General features: G+C 37.9%; 1 protein-coding gene across 4 annotated transcripts in view; it reads left to right on the top strand.

Moving 5' to 3' along the window:
• Nucleotides 1-21,502, top strand: part of FRAS1 (Fraser extracellular matrix complex subunit 1) — a 404,163-nt gene that overhangs the window by 167,192 nt on the left and 215,469 nt on the right. For all 4 annotated transcript variants that reach the window (XM_016154420.2, XM_016154419.2, XM_036227812.1 and 1 more), the window contains exons 5-11: nucleotides 471-630; nucleotides 2,372-2,505; nucleotides 8,955-9,038; nucleotides 10,677-10,778; nucleotides 11,086-11,277; nucleotides 18,112-18,201; nucleotides 20,113-20,148. In XM_016154420.2, the coding sequence (XP_016009906.2) occupies nucleotides 471-630; nucleotides 2,372-2,505; nucleotides 8,955-9,038; nucleotides 10,677-10,778; nucleotides 11,086-11,277; nucleotides 18,112-18,201; nucleotides 20,113-20,148 (798 nt within the window). The remainder of the gene's footprint in view (nucleotides 1-470; nucleotides 631-2,371; nucleotides 2,506-8,954; nucleotides 9,039-10,676; nucleotides 10,779-11,085; nucleotides 11,278-18,111; nucleotides 18,202-20,112; nucleotides 20,149-21,502) is intronic.

The raw sequence follows: 21,502 nt of genomic DNA, 5'->3' as shown, positions 1-21,502 counted from the left end.
GGGAATAAGAATGTGAATGAATATGGGAATTAATCAGGGTCAAAAGTAAAGGCAAAAAAAGAGAGAAGAAAAAAGAAAGAAACAGAATCAGAGTGAGAGCTATTGAAAACAATATAACCATTGTAAAGAATTCAGTAGATACATGTGTATGTGTGTGTATTTTACTTTGAGGTTAATATAATTTTTTAAATGATGAGATTAGGGTAAATTTTCTTCCTTTATGTGTTTTTCTGAATTTTTCAAATATAAATCTTAGGGATAATTAAAAGAAAACAATAGCCAGTTTTTAAATTGGCATAAGGCTTGGAACATTGCAAACCCTGGTCTCAATCTTGCAAGCCTAGAGCCTTTTTCCACCTTTCCTGAGATCTATCCTTCGTTTAAGAGGTTGGTTTTGTTTGGCCAAATGAAAGCCTATATTCTAGTTATAACTTTCTTTTCCTTTTTTTTTTTTTTTCTCTCACCCCCAGCATGGAACAGAGTGGTCCTCCTCCTCATGCAGTGTGTGCTCCTGCACTCATGGGGAGGTCCGGTGCACCCCCCAACCATGCCCACCACTGTCGTGTGGGCACCAGGAGCTGGAATTCATCCCTGAAGGAAAATGCTGCCCCATCTGTGTGGGGCCTGGGAGTGAGTATCAGTTTGTAGAAAGAGACCTTCTTTGTCTTTGAGATTCACCTGGTGACTTACCAACTCTTCTCTTCTTTGTTCTGTGTGGTTCAAAGATCCCTAACCCTATTCTTTATTGGAACAAGATTTAGCCTTGCACTTGGCAGGAAGCGATGTTGTAGACAGTGAGGTTGGAACAAATCTTTAATCGCCATTTCTAACTTGGGACTCAGTGAGTCTCTGATTTATCTGTTTTGCTTTGGCCAGATAGATCCCTCTGCATTCATAGTTCCTGAGAAGGAAAGGGAGGAGGGACAAGATCCTTCGATATGATTCCATAAGGCTAAGGTAGTTCCTCCTGCCTCTTGGCAGAGAGAAAAATGAACAATCACTTTTCCATGTAATATCACTGACACTAATTCTGCTGGCTGGTCTTTGAGATGACATAATATCTTTTTCCAAGACACACAGAGCGGGAAGCAGGTATTTCATTTGTCTTTATTGTGTCTTTGGGGTAGAGATTATACCTGCCTACAAACCAAGGCACAGTTCAGCAAGCCAGGGGCACACTTACAGGCCTCCTCCTTGGAATTCACGCTTTGTCCAAGGACCCCTTTTATTACATTTTATGGACATTTGTCCCCTTTCATTTTTATAACTAAGTAGTATATACTTTACAATAAATACAGATTATTGTCATTGCTACATTATGTTCTCTCCTGGTATGTAATAGCTAAAATTGTTCTTTTATTTAATGGCACCTGGAAGCTATACTCTATTCTTGCCTTTTTCCTTTAAAAGACCCCTGATTTCCTTCTGGTCCTGTTATTCCATTTCTGGCAATCTTTTGCCCTAGAGAACCATTCCAGAGATTTAAAAGTATGCTAAGGAAATGATGAACATAGAATACTTGCTTCGTGCATTTCAGATGTCACCCACCAGAAAAAGGACTGGCAGCTGCTTTGGGCCTAATAACACCACGAGTAAAAATACTTAGCAATATAGTTTGGGGTGTGGTAGAGAATAGGCCATCTGAGTTTGTGGGATCCCATCTTACATTTTAGGAAGCTTTCTTGCTGCCCCTTCCTGAGAAAGCATTTTGCCTAGCGAGATTATAGAATCAGCCAGGGCCAACTCCATAATTTGTTGGGTGCAAAACGAAAGTGCAGGGCTCCACATGAAAAAAGCAGGGGTGGGAGAATGCATTTCCTTTTCTTCTGTGATCTTTCTCAACCTGTCATGTGTTTAATTTGCTACTTAAAGTCGCACTCCCTTAATCATGGGGATACTTGCTGGGTAGGTGGAAACCCTCATGTGCACCCTGAGCCCTACACTGCTTCTTGTTGCTTAGGGCACGTGCACTCCGCTGGCACTGCACCCAGGTCTGTGCTGTGGGTGGAGGGTGGCAATATTCACTGGGCATGGGTTTGGGAGCGGGAGCTGAAAACCCATCCCAGAAAGACAAGGAGGCAGCAGGAGGTGCCCCTAAAGCCCCAGTACATGCTACCTTGTTTCATTGGACTTTGCTTATAATACTCAGAGAGAGAGAGAGAGAGAGAGAGAGAGAGAGAGAGAGAGAGAGAGAGAGTGTTATTAAGAACTCCATACAGTGACTGCAAAGCACTAAACCCCCAAGCATGGGGCCCCATTCTTTGTACTGTGCCCCTGACGATGGGGCCCTATGTGGCCACGCACTCATGCGGACAGTCCTGAGATCAGAAAGTGCAGTCTCCCAGTAATCTTTCTTTCTCTGACCTTCCAGAACCGTGTTCCTATGAAGGCCATGTGTTTGAGGACGGGGAAGACTGGCCATTGAGTCGGTGCGCCAAGTGCGTGTGCAGAAATGGGGCCGTTCAGTGCTTCACAGCTCAGTGTCAGCCTCTGTTTTGTAACCAGGTAAGGAAGACAGTCTCCGAATGGATCTTTCGCAGAGATCTCACTTCACTGTACAAGGACTTGGAGGAGTCTCTTCTGAGGTTATGTCAGGCGGGCCTCAGAAGTCTAGGAACAAGAAGCAAAGGCTGTTTTGCTTTCCTTGTACTTTTGGAGACTACTGCTAACACATTTTTTTTTTTTTTTTTTACCCTGAGAAGCCACAGATAGGTCTAATTACCAGCCACTTAGGCTAATTGTTACATTATGAAACTGAGCCTTGAGGGTACACAGAAAGAAGCTGCCCTCTCCAGTTGCAGATGTTCCAAAAATGTCAAGCTAACATCTGGAAAATTCAGAAATATTGATCAGGTTTGTTACTGTTTGTCAGTGCAGAGGTATATGCTGCTTTTTGAAGACATGCATGTCTTTGGACGTGATTGTTCATATCTAAACCATTTAATTCTTACAATATAATGACTTGAATTATCAAAGGATTTTCTCTGGTCAGTTTAAAATAGTGAGATCTTGTTCATTTAAAGCTGATCTGATTTTTAAAACATTTGGCTCTTCATACAAATTTAGAAAAGAAAATCAATTACAAATAAATGTGGAATGTATGATGTTTTATAGTTTTTTCCTCTTTCAGAGGTTCCTATGGAGGTTTCTTGGCAGTTGACAGATAACCATGAAAGGAGTTTGCCTCTAGTCGAAAAGTAGCTCATTTTTGATCTAAGAAAAAGCTGGAAGCCAACATTCAGTTGATACAGAGCAGTGCTTTCTGTCAAATAAAACAAAATCAATAACATGGCATATCGTGACAATTGGGCAATATTTTTAAAGGCAGACAAAGGCAATTAGACAAGAAATGCTAAATGCCAAATAAAGGGGAAATGTATCTAATTGAAAAACTAGATCATATTACCCACACTACACCAACCACTGTGCCCATGTCACGTGTCCCTGTTCATCACAAAGTCTCGTCCTAGCTTTCAGATTGCAAATGAGTTTCTTGGTGCAGTTGCACAATATCTCGCATTTGGAGGACACTGTAGTGTTGGGGCATTTTGAGTTACACATTCTAGGGTTTAGTCCCTTCATATGTGAAGGGTAATTAAGCAGTTTGCCACCATTACAATAAAGGAGGGGCAAGAGGGACTGAGGATACACCCCACTGTGACCCTTCTGCTTTAAATTTTTAAAAACTCAACTTTGGGCTGCACATTAGGGGGTTAGATATTGGAATAATTCAAAGTACTCGTTCTCATTTTTTAAAACATTAAATATAAATTCTAGCTTCAAACACTTATAGTCTGCATTGTTAGATTTAAAGAAGATGTAATTTGATACCATACTTTGGAGCCAATTGATATGCAAGCATTCTGAAGTCTTGGAAATAGATTGATTTTAACCACTCTTGCATCGTTAAGTCTATATTTTTGCCATGATGTATTTTTTAAAAACTAACCGTCAGAGTATACAGAACCATCTTATAAAAATTTAATATCGGTATTAAGTACTATATATTCTGATGATATAAAGAGATGCTGTAGAATTAGTGCTTTTGATGGAAACACTGTCACCACCCCCATCTACCATCACCATGTTTTGGCCATTTATTATGTACCAATCATAAATTTTAAGAGCTTTGTACTTCTCATAACAACCCTATGAAATAGGAGTTATTATTATCATCCCATTTTGCGGTAAAACTGGGATACAGAGAGGTTAAGTAACCTGCTCAAAGTACCACAGTTAGGAAGTGTCAGTAATTCTGGCCAAGGCAGTTGTACAGCATGACTTCAACAGACCACATCTGACTCCTGTTTTTAAACATTATGCTATATGCCTCCAAAAATGAGTTTCTTAGCATTTATATATAATAATATTCACAATAACAATAGTTGCTAACATCATTGAGCATGACTGCAAGTATTTTATATGTGTTAACTCATTAAATATTTAAAAAAAAACAAGTTAATCAAAAGAGATATATCTCCAGGTCTTGAGCTCTAGAAAAAATTAATTTTTAATATAGTTTTTAAATTTTATTTTAAAAGGAATTTGTATTCTTTGGGAAAGTTTGGAAAAAGCAGAAAAGCAGGAAAGAAATGATCCTTCTTATTTCCATCATTAAAAAAGATCACGATAGAATTTTTAAAATAATTTGTTTCAATCTTTTGGTAGACGTGGATGTATTTGTTTGCATAACTATAATCACATTTTAGAAGTTAATGATAATCTCTGATCAAAGGAGAAAGTCCTTATGTTCAAATAAGGAGTTGTTCTCTTAATGAGGGATGTAAATACTAAAATTACTTGCTCTCAACTTTTGTCCAGATACCTTGTGAAAAAGAGTTCTAACACGTCCACATTTGTGTAGCCTCCTTATAGTGGCCTGTTCAGTCTGATGAGAGTTGTTCTGATGATCGTACCACCAGTTTTTTTTTTTTTAATATTACACTTTTCTCATTCTCAATATTAATTAATCTAAGTAGATAGAACTTTATCTTCAGATATTTTTTTCAAGAAAAGTAGATTGGTATGTCTTCTGAGCCACTAAGTGTTTGAGAATTATTTTCTTCATTAGAGGTCATTTGGAGAGGTCTAAAAATTGGGGGGAATTATAATCCTTTTCCATCTCAACCCTATGGCCTCCTTTACATTGCATTCTGTTTTCTATTTCATTCGATTTAGCTAGTTTTACTCTGTTGGATCCTTATAGGATGTTTCTTTATCTTTATCATTCAAACATTTTCCCAGTTATTTCTAGACGAGGTGTCTTTTCATGTATTCTACCTAGAATATTGTGAAGTCCTTTCCGTCTGTTTTCCAGTTTTTTAAATGTTTTCTTCAGTTGTGGCTTTGGTTAATCATATCAGTTCCAATTATTCTCATTTCTCCAGAAACACCTATGATTTCTTTGATTGCTCCTCTCCCTGCCCACTCATTATCAATCATGTTCTCTCTCATCGTTTTTCACTTTTTGTCCTTCTTCTCTATTACGAAGAGAGCCTCTTAAGTTCGTATTTAGTACCTCCAATATTGCCAGTATTGCTTTTAATTTGAGGATTTCATATTAATATTCTTTTAATTCTTCCTTATTTCTCCTGTTATTAATTCATTTTTTTATCCCAATGCTTATTCTTTCTTTATCATTTCCTGCTTCTATTTAACAAAGGCTGCATTTTCTTATATTATACTGAAGTTGCAAAATGATTTTTCAGTATTTTCTTTTAGATTTTGTAGTATGTAATACTCAGAAATCTGCTCTTTCTCTGAATCTTCAGAATGTTATTCCTTTTACTTGTTCTTCAGGGTTTTCCCCATGTTCCTTTCTTTCTATTTACTCATCCTTGATGGAGAGAAATCTCTCCATACCCACTGCTTGAAAGCTGCAAGGATAAGAGGCCTGCCCTTGGCTAATCCCCTTGGATCCTCAGCCCGATGCTAAGAAATGTGCATGTCCTCCTGGTACAAGGGTCTGGGAGGTTTTCTGGTAGTGTAGCTCTATTGTACTTAGCTGGGATCTTTTCCTTTTCCCACTGCCCAACCCTCTTACATTCTGAATACATGAAACAAAACTGTAATCCCTGGTCTGCACCACTGCAAAGGGCTCTGTCCATCTCTCTTGGTAACTGTGTGCTCTACATTTGGGGCACCTTCCTCTGTCACCCCTGCTTTTTATCACTCCTTCTACCTCCTCAATACACATACTGTCCACTCTTTCTTTCTTTCTTTCTTTCTTTCTTTCTTTCTTTCTTTCTTTCTTTCTTTCTTTCTTTCTTTCTTTCTCTCTTTCTTTCTCTCTTTCTCTCTCTCTTTCTCTCTCTCTTTCTCTCTTTTTCTTTTCTTTTCTTTCTTTCTTTCTTTCTTTCTTTCTTTCTTTCTTTCTTTCTTTCTTTCTTTCTTTCTTTCTTTCTTTCTTTCTTTCTTTAACATTATGGGCTCTGACTAGATGTAGAAAGAAAGATACGAATGGAGGTGAAAGATGAGGGCTGGCACTTTGATTGCCTTAAACAGCACTGCCCCATGCTGGAGGGATTAAGGCTGTGTTATGTTCTATATAAGAAGGTAGAGAGTTGGGAAGAAATGCCTCAGAGTGCCCATGGGACTTACTGTTGGCAATGGCAGGAAGTTGGCTATTCTACTTTTGGGTGGTGGAAGTTTCATTTCTTTCTATGTCTAATATCATAGTGGGAAAATATTTGGCAAGAGCTATTAGCCATTCCATACTATAAACTTCTTTATCTTAAGTATTTTTATTTAGAGAATATGAAAAACCACAATTAAATATATCCTAAATGGTAGTTTAACTTGAAATGATAATGACAATCATATACACATGTATTTTGTATCGGACTCCATTATTACTGAGGGCATTATATTAGACCTGGGGTTAGCACACTTTTTCAGATAGTGAATATTTTCAGCTTTGTGTGCCATACAATCGGAACATCTACTCAACTCTGCCATCATAGCACAAAACCAGCTATAGATAATATGACTATGAATGAATATGGCTGTGTTGCAATAAAATCTAACTTACGAAAACAGGTGATAGGCTGGATTTGGCCCGTTGTTTGTAGTTTTCTGGCACCTGTATTAAACTGTATGTTTGGAAGACCAAATCTAAGTAGACCAGAATGATAGGATTCAGGTGTGTGATAGGAACAAAAGTGCACAATAAAAACTCATTCCCATTTCTCTGACCCACTTCACCGCTCACCTTACTTGCCTTTCCAGTCCTGCTTATAAAGCACCAGCCAAATGGGATCTCAGCTCAACTCTGAATCATAGAGTTCTCTCATATTCTGGGATCTTTCTCTTTAAATGGTTTTCCTTCCTGCCCTCTTGGTCTATATTTATGACGAAAGCTTCTATTTATGTCAACAAATTATATATTAGATATTGTCAATATGAATCAGAAAGCTTGATCTTCCTTTTATCAATGTCTATATAAGTAATTCCTCCCTACCTCACACTCACTAGTTGACTCTGCTACTGTACTTGGGTTTAATCCAGGTTGGTTGACATAGATTGATACTAACTCTATTTCTGTTCAAGATTTGTTATCATAACATTGGTTCCCTGTTTACTAAACATTGTAGATGTTCATTTGTTTACTTCAATAAAGTTACTGAAAAGCATGACATCAAATATACCTTTATTTTATTTCCTCACTGAAATTTCATTAAACTAAAGAGTCCTGAAGTCAATAATTTCAATGTATGTCCAATTTTTGCATACTGTATTAAACATCATTGCTCATAATATTTCATATATAGAATTGTAAAGAAATAAAACAACCTGAAGTAGAGAGAACAGTTGTCAGTTTAATTACAGTGATTCAGGTGTTTGAAATAAATCACTACTAGATAGTAGCACATTAATCTAACTGATCATATATAATTGGGTTAAAAACCTACTGAAGTATGACTGGACCTTTCCATAAAAAATTAAGGTTATTTGACACTGCCCCCCTCCCCGCCCCACACACAATACATTGTCCTTCTTTTACTTGCAAAATGAAAGCCAGAGCAATCATAATAATAAAATCTCATTTTTTCTTGCTTCTCATAAGAGAAGGAAAAAAACTGTTATGAAAGTATTCCCTGTATAAGACCTACAATTTCCCAGTCATTGAAGCTTGGTTATTCTAACCCTCCTTCCCCTGCATTTAATATATCTACCTTCTTGCTCTTCAAGATGGCTGTAGTGAGAAGCTGACTCTTTGGTATTAATGAGGAGACTGTTGCTGTAAAAATTCTTAGGGCGGCAGAGACAAATTTTCCAATATTCTGGGGTGGGGGCATCAGAGGTGAATAAGCACTGGCTTATTCTCAGCTATCTAGAGATATGATTGATTTTTTTTCATGTTAAGAACATCCCTAATGCACATATATAAATGTATGGATTCACATGAAGATGCAAAAGAATAGTGAAGTAGCTTATCAAGGGTGGGATATCTTCATTTGGAATTTAGAGGTAACTCAGCAAGAAATGTAAGTGTTTTAGGTTTTGGTAAGGTTGGTGCTCTTAGTTCCTGCTGCAAACCATTTATCATTAGCAGGTGTGTGGCCGTGGGCAACTCACACAACCTCTATAATCTTCACTTGTTTGTCAAGCAGAAATAAGAGCATCTACCTTATAGGGTCATAGAAAGCACTTATAAAAGTGCTTGGCAAACACTGAGTATTATTATTATTGGTATTGTAATTATCTCTGCTTTTGTTTGTTCTTAGAAGAGGATGGGACGTGATGAATGTACAGACTTCTTACTGGTCACACTGACCTTGGAAGTGCTAATTCTTATCAAAGCACCGAGTGACTTTAGATACCACGTGATGGGGAATTGCTGTTTATAGATGCTTCAGGCACATGATCGAGTGTGCTATGAATGAAATTTTCCTACTTTCGTGGATTTTATTAATGTCTCCTTTTGATGGATTGTTCCTTTTTTGGGTGTTAAGGACGAAACTATCATCCGAGTCCCTGGAAAATGTTGCCCGCAGTGCTCTTCCCGACCCTGCCTTGCAGCTGGCCAAGCGTACGAGGTAACCTTTGATGTGCTCCGTGTTTTGGTTTATTTTCTCACACGTGTGCCCGCCACTCTTCCAGCAACTTTACCTCCTGCTTTTATGTCTGACTCTGCCAGGATTAGTAACTCAGTATATAAACAGCTTTTTGTTGTTTCATTCTCTACAAGGAAAGCATTTATGAGAAAACTAAACCTTAGGGGATTAGAAATATAAAGGAATGTGCTGGCAAGCAGTTCCTGGTTCACCAACCTTGATGAACTTACTGTTCATACATCTTGAAAGAAAAAAAGGACTATCATTGGTGGCTATCAGTTTATACTTAGATTAGAGGCTTTGGGGATGTCTCTCTGCTTCGAGTGCATTTTATGCACTGATAGCCAGAGACAATGTTGTGTTTCCTTACATTGCGGGGAGGCATGGGGATGTAGGCAAGAGAGGGAAGGGAGGTGAGAAGCTGGTGATGGTCAATCCTGAAAACTACAAAGTACTATTGGGGCAGTTTAACTAACTGCCTAATAGATAGTAGGGACCAAATAAAAATTGGTTCAACAAAGAGAATGAGTCAGGGAATATTCTCTCTTAGGAGTACCCAGCTGAGCCAAAAGAAGGTTACATTATTCAAAAGTGAAGAACCCAACTACTTCTCTTACTTGCCAGCCACTCTAAAGAAGAAATTGGGATTATGATTCTCAGTAGAGAATCTGGAACTGAGTATTAGGGAATGTGTGTCACAAATTCTAGATGGATCACATGAAATCTGAATGAAAGTAACTAATTGGGAGAGGATTTGTGTATGTACTAGATCTGTGCTATCCAGTACAGTAGCTACATATGTGCTAGGTTAATTTCCCATGGAAGAGCTAGACTCTTTATCTGTTGTGGTGTTTTTGGCTGCATGTAACAGAAATACTTCTCTAAAAGTAGCTAATATCAAAACATTTATTATCTTATGTAACAGGAAGTCCAGTGGTAAGGCATGCATAGGGTTGATCGGTTCAGATCCCAATGATGTTGTCAAGGATAGAAACTCTTTTGCTCTTTCCCCCCTGCCATCCTCAGAATGAGGCATTTGCCTTCTGTCCTATCGCCTCCTGTCCCCAAGATGGCTTCCTCAGCTCTAGACAACTCATCCTCACACAGTCATTGCTAAAGGCTAGTGGATGAAAAGGACAGCCTTTCATTTATGGGGAGAAGAGTATTTTTCTCAACCTCCACCACTCTAGCAAACTTCCCTGAGGTCTCCTCAGTTAGAATTGGGACTATGCCATGCCCTAGCTGCAAGGGAAGCTGGAAAAATGAGTATGTGGCAGGAAAGCTGGATCTCTTGGTAATGAAGAAGAGCTTAAGAATGACCATTAATCACCCAACAAATAGAATCTTCTCATTCATCTCCATGTTTCAGGGCTTCTATATGGCTGGCATAGGGCAGGCTCTCAACACATCTGTGGGATGAACAGAATTGAATGAAAATGAATCTAAAGTTCCCTTTGGACATTTATTGACTTTGTTCTTAGAGGCAGTTGCTACCTAAGTGATATCATTTCTCAGGAGTTCAATGTGGCTTAATTAAAATTATAATAAAAAATGATGTGCCTGTGCTTCTATTTGATATATGTGACATTCGATTTCCACTTTCTTCTTTTCTTTACTCAGCATGGCGAACAGTGGAATGAAAATGCCTGTACCACATGTATATGTGACCGGGGGGCGGTCCGGTGTCACAGACAGGCCTGCCCTCCACTAAGATGTGAAAAGGTATTTGAGAGTGTGTAGCTTGATCTTCAAAGTTTTATTCTGGGTCATTTAAGAATGCATTTCTTAGTCCAATGTGTCCTTTGAGGGAATCTAAAGTTTTTTGATGTTTAGAATCTTAGCTAAAGATGTGAAAGATCTGCTTCCCAGGAAGGAGGGCCTAGGCGGAGCTTACCTCAGCTGGGTTAGGTGGGGGAAAGGAGCAGCGAGTGATGTTGGTGTTTTATGTCATTCTGCCCCCCACTGGCTCGGATGTTTTCACGCTCTCCCGAGCACTACCCTTCACCCCTTATCCTCTCTGTTTCCTCAGGGTCAGAGAAGGGCTCAGCGTCATGGGGAATGCTGTGAGGAATGTGTGTCTCCTGCCGGAAACTGCTCATACGACGGGATTGTGCGGTACCAAGATGAAATGTGGAAGGGTTTGGCCTGTGAGTTCTGCGTGTGTGACCATGGCCAAGTGACCTGCCAGACTGGAGAGTGTGCCAAAGTTGAGTGTGCCCAGGTAAGAAGCACAGGCATTTCCTCTTGGAGTGTAAGAGCTCTCTACTAAGGGACGGGTGGTCCCTCACCTGTTCCTTACTTCTTGGCAACAGAGGGGAGCACCAGGTTGACCACTCACATTTCAGGGAGGCTCTAGCACAAAGATTCAGTGGTACAAAGTCAATATCATTACTTGTTCAGACTGGCTTGGAACAACCCCTGAAGCTTTTTACTCTGAGTACATCTGGTCATATTGGAAGTCCTGAGCCAGAGACATGAAAGGGACATTAGCCTATCAGTCAGTGCAACTGGACTTTGTTGCTGGTGGCCTGCCCAGCTGGCTATGGTAGTGAAACAGAGGTCTGCAGGTGGTCCAGCGGCCCAGCTTCCATTGCAGGCTCCACTCGCAGCGTTTAAGCTGAGAGGAGGGCCAGCACCTAGGGTTTTGCGCCTGTGGGTTAGGAAAGATAAAGTGTTTTTTTTGTTTGTTTGTTTTTGTTTTGAAGAGAGAGGGAAAGGGGATCCCATAAATAATTAACTCTGTTGCCCTCTGTTAACTTCTGTCTGCAGAATTTCTAGAAGCGTCTAACAAAGTGGCCTCTGTTTGAACTATAGTATATTGTAGGGAAATTGCTTTTTTTTTCTTTGAACTCAATTTTGACCCACTGCAAAACAAATTGCTTTTAAAGTTGTCTCCTTCTCCCTTGCCTCTCCCATCCGTTCCACCAATTTCCCGCAGGGTTGTGAACTTGAGAAGATGAAGGAAACTTGGGAGATCTGAGGTACTGGGTGTCTGTGAAGGCATTTTTCTTTCTAGCTCTTTCCCCCCACATCTCAGTTCCTCTTAACACTGATCCTAAGGAGGAACAACCTTTCAAACAAGGCTGTCAAGGACAGCCTTTTCATTTTGCCTCCCACTTCTAAGTCCTGGCAAAGCTGAGACATATTTAAGTAAAAAGAGTCTTGCTTATTGTAGATTTATTTCCCTCCACATGCCTTTTCATTTCTTTTTTTTCTTTATGTCAAGGGAGTCAGAATGGTTGGATGAAGATGAGAAAAACTCTAATTAGGCCCTTTTCTTTCTCTCTCTCTCTCAGACTGTGGTTGGGCTTTTTGGCCTTGGCAGTGTGCTCAAAGGATACTGGGTTATTTTCCAAGGCTTTCGTTTGTCTGAGATTCTTGGGTTCATGCGAAATGTGGGAGACATGATCCTGGTAATGTGGGTTCTTTAGCCACCTATTTTGGCAGGTTCTAACAAAATGTCTCATAGAAAATAATTTTGATCCAGCATATTCCCAATGCTGATGAATTTTCAAGTACTGGCCTGTCTTCCATGACACCTACCTGTGGCAGCTTGAGCCAGGTCTTCTCTGTTCTTAGGGAAAACGGGAGCAACTGCTGATGTAAGTGGATAGGTTCTTGATATTCCTCAGGTCACCCCATAGCATGATCTCATCCCTTTTTAGGTCTGTCTCCCACCTCCACCTCATCCTCTCTTTTATAAATTGACTTCTAATGCCTTTAGCCTATTTCTCAGATATTTAATCAACTAAATTGCTTTATTCCAGATCACTTCCATGTTCTCAAATTTTGTTTAAGGCACTGGATTCTAAATCAGAAGTGAAATATTAACCAGAATCGAATCTGACAAAGTATCCCTTAACCTTTTTCTGCCATACTTCTGTAAATAATAACCGTGGTTAATGACCTTGGAAAAGCCTGCATGTGCTAACTTTCTAACTTCTGCGTAGCTTGGAGATACAAAGATGAATAAGATATATTCTGATCTCAAGAGTTCCCAAGTTTTGGGGGAAGTCATATACATAAACAGAAATCGTATGTGGTAGCACCAACAATTAAGGGAGTATGAATTAAATGTCTTAGGATTACCTGGAGAAAAACGACTACGTCTACCAAGGGGAGCAGTGAAAATATGCTACTGGTATTTTTATTCGGTTCTACCCCACTTTCTGCCTTTTCTAAAATATCAAGGTTATTAGATTTCTAATCTTGGATACCAACAGTAGATTAAGTCTAAATGTATGGACATCCACAAAGATGCAGAAAAATAAACTTCTAGAAGAGGCAAAATTGTGCCATTTCACCATTGTAATAATTATCATGCTGGTTATCAACAATAATATTCTGAATAGCATTGAAATCAGCACACAATTTTTCTTTAAAAAGGAAAAAAAATAGTATGATCCTTATCTTTGATATATCAAACCAAATCCCTAGGCATTGAAAAGTAAATAAATCAACAGTAGAAGAGCATAATATGATGGTTTTAATTTTTCTGTATTTTGTGTCATTTCTGAATATAAATTCAGATAAAGAAGTCGAATTACCTTTTTTAAAAGGACCTAGTATTCATATATGAGGCTTAAAAAGGTGGGGCAATTGAATCTTGTAGCAAAATGCATGAAAGTGGGTAGGCATGCCACAAATGGCATGCCTTTTCCCTTCTCTAGTGGAAGAAAATCCCATGACACCTCTCAGAAGAGTGTTTCCTTTCCCACTGGCCAGCTTTGTGGAATCGCAGAGTCTTTTCTCTGGTGGATGGATGTAGGTATGACTCATGGGGGAAGGGTTAGCAGATTCCATCTGGCCTAGGCAGCAGAATCCTCTTAAAAAGAAAAGAATTAGATTTGTAGAGCAATTTTTCTCAAAGCAAAAGTCAAATGCTAATTGGACCAAGCTCCCCACCGCAGTGAACTGACGCAGTTTGGGGCATCCAGGCTTCTTCTATAAATAGCAAATCTATTTAGAATTTCCTACCTCACCAAAACCGAATCTTTGTTCCCCAGAGCAGGGCTGGCTGTTATTTGCAGAAGCGTTTGAAAACTCAGAACAGCCACTTTCTTTGCTTTATTGGGGTGATACAGGCTCCATTTTTCATTTTGTCTGTATGTATTGTAGTGGGTGCTCAAGAATTTCTCATTCATTTTGTCTTTATTAGAAGTACACATGCTCTGTCCCCTTTCAAAACATTATTTAAGCGACCTAGATTACATGCCTATAAACCCCTTTATACGCTTTGAAAGGAAATTTCACTGTTTCTTGGTTTGCTTTCACTATCAGCCGATTTTTCTTTTTCACGTTTCTGCAAAACAATTTATATGTAAATACATCTGCCCTCTATAGCACCCAATGCTCTCCATTGGCCTCTGAATGGCATTAGATTTTGATGGACAGAGATCTATATAACTCTGTTTTATCGAAATAACTTTTTAGACACCATAGAAAGTTACAATTAATCATGTATTTTTGTGTTTCTTTTAAAAGTTAATATTTTCCTTAATTAAATAATACATTTTCATTTTGGAAAAATGATAACTTAAGTGGAAAAGAGATTTTAAAATCCATCTGTAATGCCGTAATTCAAAGACAACCAATGCTTTTATTTTATAGTTTTCTTTAGTGCATAGCGTTTTAAACATAAAACATCTTTGTGATTATTCTATTTATGTAGCTTTGCATTACTCAATTTTTACCTAATGTGATTTCTGCACTTTAAATGTAATATACATCCCAAACTAAATAGTCTTCATTTAAAGAAATATCACCATTTTTTTAGAAAGTAGATATAACTTTAGAAAGTGGAAAGTGCTTTAAAGAATACTCTCTAGCCCTTGATATTAGATGTTAGCATATACATATGAAAAATTGTAAACAGCGATTGTATTTTTAACAGCAGATTCCATGGGAGATAGGACTGTAGTGGAATTATACTTTCAAAGTTACAGAATTCAGAATTATTTAATATTTTCTAGTAAGCATCTATTATTTTGCTTTAAAAACAAAAAATTTGATATTATTCATATTGGTAAGTTAAAATAAGACTTTGGAAATTAAACATCTATCTTTCTACTATCACATGTTTTTTCCTTTTTTTTCTGGCTTTATCGAAATATAATAGATAATTAATTGCTTATATTTACATTGTACAATTCAATGTTTTTTTTCAATTATAGTTGGCATACAATAATATACTAGTTTCAGTTGTACAGCATAGTGATTAGAGATCTATATAACTCACAAAGTGGTCACCCTACTAAATCAGGTACCTTCTTCCCCCTTACATATTTATTACAACATTGTTAACTATTTCCCTTATGCTACACTTTATATCTCCATGTCTATTTTGTACCCTCCATTTGTACTTCTTAATTGCTTTGCCCTTTTTCACCATCTCCCAACCTCCATCCCATCTAGTAGCCCTCAAAATATTCTCTATATCTATGAGCGTGTTTCCATTGTTGTTATGTTGTTCTTTAGATTCCACAGGTACGTGAAATCGTGACATTTGTCTTTCTCTATCTGACCAACTTCATTCAGCGCCATACTCACTAGGTCCATCAAGATAATATCTTTTTCCATTTCCTTCATTTTAGCCTGTGCATATCTTTTAATCTGGAGTGAGTCTCTCGTAGGCAGCATATATAGGGGTCTTTTTTTCTTATTCATTTAGCTACCCTACCTTTTGGTTGGAGCACTTAATTCTTTTCCATTTCAGGTACTCGTTGATAGGAATGTAGTTATTACCATTTCTCATTTATGTTTTTGATACTTTTTTTCTTCTTGAAGAAGTCCCTCCAACATTTCCTGTAATACTGGCTTTGTGCTGATAAATTCCTTTAGCTTATTTTTGTCTGAGAGCCTCTGTATCTGTCCTTTGACTCTAAATGATAGCTTTGCAGGACAAAGTATTCTTGGTTGTAAATCCTGGATTTTCATCACATTAAATATTTTGTGCCAAGTCCTTCTGTCCTGCACAGTTTCTTTTGAGAAACCAGCTGCCAGTCTTATCGGTGTTCCTTTGTAGGTAACTAATTACTTTTCTCTTGCTGTTTTTATGATTCTCATTGTATTTAACCTTTGACATTTTAATTATAATGTGTCTTGTTGTGTGCCTCTTTGGGTTCATCTTTTTTGGGACTCTCTAAGCTTCCTAGGGTTGTATGTCTATTTACTTCACCAGGTTAGAGACATTTTCTGCCATTATTTCTTCAAATAGCTCTTTGCCTTTTAGTTCTCCTTCAGGTACCCCTATGACACAGATGTTTTTACATTTAATTTTGTCCTTTCTTAAATTATTATAATAGTCTTGGCTTCTTTTTTCTTGCTGATCTGATTGGATGTCCTTGGCTTCCCCTTCCTCTTTATCAGTGGTTCATTCCTATTCTTTATTCATTCTGTTTATTCTGTACAATATACTATTAATTTCAGATAATGTGTTCTTCATTTTTGATGGGTTCCCATTTATAACTCCCATTTCCATTTTTATGTTTTTATCTCTTTGTTAAAGTTCTCACTGAGTTCATCTACACTTCCCCTAAGTTCATTGAGCATCTTTATAACTAGTATTTTGAACTCTGCATCTGTTAGTTTGCTTGACTCCATTATTCCTGGATCTCTGTTCTGTTCTCTCATATGGTTTCTGCTTCTTTATCTTCCCATTTTGGCTGACTTTCTGTGTCTGTTTCTATGTATTAAGCAAAGATCCTGGTCTATTAGCATGTCTCTGTGTAGCAGGTGTCTAGTAGCACATTCCTGAGATGGGTTTAGCTGTAGGCCAAGTTTAACCACTCTAAGGCCACCTGTTAAGATCAACAAGCAATCCACAGATGATGTGCTTATAGTTCCCTTGAAAGGCCACGCCAGAAACCAAGGTCAGCTGCTACCAATGTGGGTCTTGGAATTGGCTCAGCAAGGAGCACTGGACTCGCTGAGGATATAACTGACTGTGGCTTGGGTGGGGCTGCATGTTGGGGGAGGCGGAGTTTCAGGGAATCTTCTGGGAAGAACAACCTCTGTTATCCAGTTTGATGATGTCTCAGCTTTGGCTGCACTGCGTCCATAGTGGGAGGGGGAGGGCTCAACAGAGGGACAATGGATATTGCCAGTGTTTCTTCCTGGGATAAAGATGTGCCTCCAGTCCTTGCCCCCACAGCAGCTGACCCATCACTGGTGTTCAGAGCCAGCAGGTCCATCACTGAGAAAATCCACTTGCAGACCTGGCCCCTTTAAGGGGAACATCTGCAACTTCCAGCTGCTGCTGCTGCAGCCTCTGTCTCACTCAGCTGCTCAAGTTCGGGCAGCCTTGCATCCTTGCCCTGTCCTACCTTCTACCATTGCAGGGCGATTTCTTATTTCTCTCCCTAGTTGTAGGGCTTCTGTTCATCTAGACCCCATGCAACTCTACTTGCTGTTTTCTCTGTGTTTCAATCACTACTTTGATTTGGTCACCAGAGGGGTGAACAAAGCTTCTATCATCTATGTAATTTTCTCTGGGATCCTTCTTTCTTTTATAATTTAAAAAACAATGATTATGTAAGTTAGATAACAATTTTAAAATTTTGAATAGAAATTAATTTTCTACTGTTTAATTTATGTCTGAGACTACATCTGTGCATAAAGGAATGTGTCAGATTTTGTATTCAAGGAAACATGGTTTGTTTTGAGCACCGTAAACAAAACCAAATCACAAGTTCACACCTTGTATATTTAAGACAACCCGATCCTTTTCTGAAATTCATAACTTTCTAAAACTTTAACGTTATTCTCGACCATTTTTCTTGTTCATGTGAGCTCCTATTCATGAGTAGGAAATCATGGAGGGATCTATGCACAAGTATCACCAGAATTGGAAAGAAAAAGCACTTAGAAAAGAGACTATATCAACTAGAATTTCCATAGGAAGATAGCAGAGAGGAAGATGAAATAAGTCATAAACAAAGTGAAGGGGTATGCTCAGATTCTTCATTCCAGTCGGGAAATCCAGCTACTTTGAAATTTAGCACTGCTACCTGGAGATGCTAATTGATGCGTGTCTCTGCAACCCTTACTTCTATAGGGTGAAAAATTAATTCACTTAAATGGAAAATGCTGTCCTGAATGTGTTTCAAGCAATGGCTATTGTGTTTATGAAGAAAATGCAAAATTTGTGAGTATTGAGCTAATAATTGAACACTATTAAAAATTAACAATTCAAAATTAATTTGACGAGGGGGTATTACTTTCTTGTTTCTTTCACATATGCATTTGTTCAACAAATGTGATCATGGACCTATTGTGTGCCAGGTACTGGGGATGCAGAAGCTAACAGAGCAGGTAGAGTCCATAGTATCATGGAGCTTACGTTTTAGTGTGAAGACATGAAGGACAGAATAAAGCAGCTTAAGGGGACTAGAGAGTAACTGGGGGAGGGAGGTGCTCTTTTACGTAACATGATTGGGGAAGTCCTCTCCTATAGAGAAAATTGAGCAAAACCTGAAGGACATGAGTGAGCAAGCCACACGGATACCTGGAAGGGAGAGTGGTGGTGGTGGTGGGTGGGAGGGGATATACCAGGAAGAGAGGTCAGCAAATGAAAAAAGCCTGAGGTGGAGTGTCCTTGGCATGTTCAAGAAACAGAAAGAGAGTGGAACCAAGTGACTGAGGGGGAAAGGAATTGGTGATAAGATCCAGTAGGTAGCCTGGATGCCATGGTAAAGATGTTTCTTTTACCCTGATGCAGATGGAAGCTGCTGGGGAATTCTGAGCAGAGCAGTGCTATGATCCGGCTTGTGAAAGGATCATTTAGGCTGTTACATGGGCCAGTGACAGAAGGAGGCGGGTCTAGAAGTAGGTGATGCTGTTAGAAAGTTTTTAAGATAGTCTAGAAAAAGGGTGATGGTGGCTTGGTCTAGGGAGGAAGTGGTAAAAAGTGATCAGGCTTTTGATTTATTGCAGAGAGAATTGAAAGGATTTTGGTGGACTCTATGTGTTGTGAAACTCTATTTACTAAGGTTTTATTTCTCCCCACGTCTGTCTGTACTTTTTTATTGTATACCCAAAGGGGAAAAAAATTATCTTAATCACTTCAAATTTACTGTATTTATATAACTCATATGGGGTTTTAAAATGTTGACAAATTTAGTGTGTTCTTAAAAATATGCCAGTAAATCATAAGTAAAACTGCTTCTCTGACCAATCAGAATAGGATTATCAGAAGTAGGATTAGGTATTTTGATTTGTGAATTCATTTCTACACAGTTTTTCATTATGATCTGCATAGATTGCACCTGTCAACCTGCCAATGTTCTGTATTGTGTATGGTTAATGTGCAGACTCTAGAGTGAGATCCTTACTTTGCCGCACACTGTGATGTTGGGCAAGTTTGTTAATACTCAAATGTAAAGTAGGGACGACAGTGGTATTTACCTCATGGGTCTATTGAGATGATAAGTATAAAACACTTAGAACAGTCTCTGGCACATACACAAGAAGCTTTAAAAATTATGTTATTATTATTATTGTGCTGTTGGCAAATAACAATCGTTTGTTTCATAGTGATATTTTTAGTCACCCTTGTTTCTTAAGTATTTAAGAGAGTAAAGTTTCCCTATAAATGTCGAATCTGTATTTCTCAATTATAGTATTAATTTTCCTGCAAAAACATAGTATTAATTTTTGGAGTTAAATTAAACCCAGTGGAATTAAAGAAAAGCAATTTTTAAAAATATGTACAAATCCTCATAATGCTCTGTAGTACCAAACAAGATTCAAGAATTTGCCCTTACATGTTTAGATCTCTCAACTGGGAAGTCCTTCATAGTTAGGGGAATTGACGCCAAGCGCTCAGGCACAAAGTGAGGATAAGAATTCAAAAATATTTTCTAGGCATGTTGTCTTCCCCTCATATTAGTATGCTTTTCTTGTTTTTTAATATTGATAGATTTTATTTCTATTCATAACCAGTGAATAAAGTTGCTTGTTACTTGGGGGAAAATGGATAGTTCCTGATGAAAAAATAAATACATCAGCCTAATGGTGGTTTTACTGGTATAATAAATACATTTTTCTTTGTTCCTAGGTGTCTTCAAATACTACTGAAGTTAAACATATCCCAGTAAGTATAGATTTTTAACTTGTATATAGATATTTCAAAATTGTTTTAGTCAATGGTCTATATAAACTGTCCTGAGGAACCTTAATGCTTTCGTATTTTTAATAATCATGTTTGATGGCTGTAGTCTAGGCTTAAGAATCTTAATGATAAATAAGACTTTGATTTATTGGATTTTTCCTCACTTCTTTACCTTATTTTTTCCCCTCAATTTATAACTAATATTTCTTCAACTAAAGCCCCTATATACATCCTTTGTCTTTCTTGTGATAATTTTTTCCACCTAAATTTTTCTGGCCTAGAGAGCTCAGTTTAATCATTAGTACAATTTCATGTACTGCAAAGCATTGAAGAGAGAGCTTTTTGGATCAGGGGAGTGTTCATTCCCTAAGCAATATGGAGCATTCATTTTCTCTAGGTTGTTTGTAAGACAACATTGAATGGTTTGTTTTTAAGGCAAAGTGCAAGCATATATTTTTTTAAACCAAGCAACCTTATAGTGTGGGACGTTATAGAATAAGGGGGCCAAGAATCTAGTTTGTCTTGAAACTGTTTTCTCAAGATAATATTCCTCATTTTCCTAATAGTGTTGCTAAATATTGTCACATTAATTGTTTGGAATGTTTAATATCATTAAACATTGATATCATTAAACATTGGTATTAAACATTGTTAAGTTGGCTTAATAAACCTTTTATCAAATCTTTATTTTAAAATCTGCTCTTCTTTCCTGTTTTACCTTCTTGATCACCCCAAAACTTTCTAGTAGGAGCATTTGTCCCTTTCAGGTATCCAGGGTGAGTGGGATAGCAAGCAAAACAGAACAAGACAAGACAAAACAAAATGCCTTTATAATTAACTTTGGATCCTCTGTCAAAATACTAATGCTTATCACCATAATTCGCTTGGCTGAAAAGAATATTTTATTGTGAGACATCCCATGCACATTTACAGCGCACTGAAAATGCACCTTCAAAAACTTTCACTTTAAGAATACAGTGACTCCACTGTTCTCTCGCCGTAGTAACCATGAGGAAATACAGGGTTTTAACCGGTTGCCATTGTTATTCCACAGATCGTATTTAATGTAACTGGTAATCACTTGGTACATAGTAATCTTCTCTGGTGTTTTTTTGGTGAGATAGGTTGAGAAACAAGTGTTCTGTGCTACACAGTTTATCTTTCTACCTGGGTTTTACATTAAAATAAACCAATTAACAACAAAGAAGGAGAAATACTATCTTTTAGAACTCTTCTACTGTTGTCTTAGTTCAGAGTTAGGTTTGACATGGTAATAATTAGGAGCCTTCACTTTGTCCCTTATGATGATTACTATTAATTCTCAATCAGCAAACTG

The sequence above is a fragment of the Rousettus aegyptiacus genome, unplaced genomic scaffold, assembly GCF_014176215.1.
Source record: "Rousettus aegyptiacus isolate mRouAeg1 unplaced genomic scaffold, mRouAeg1.p scaffold_m13_p_10, whole genome shotgun sequence".
Lineage (NCBI taxonomy): Eukaryota > Metazoa > Chordata > Mammalia > Chiroptera > Pteropodidae > Rousettus > Rousettus aegyptiacus.
The sequence above is the reverse complement of the archived record's forward strand: the minus strand, read 5'-3'. Positions and strand labels throughout refer to the sequence as shown.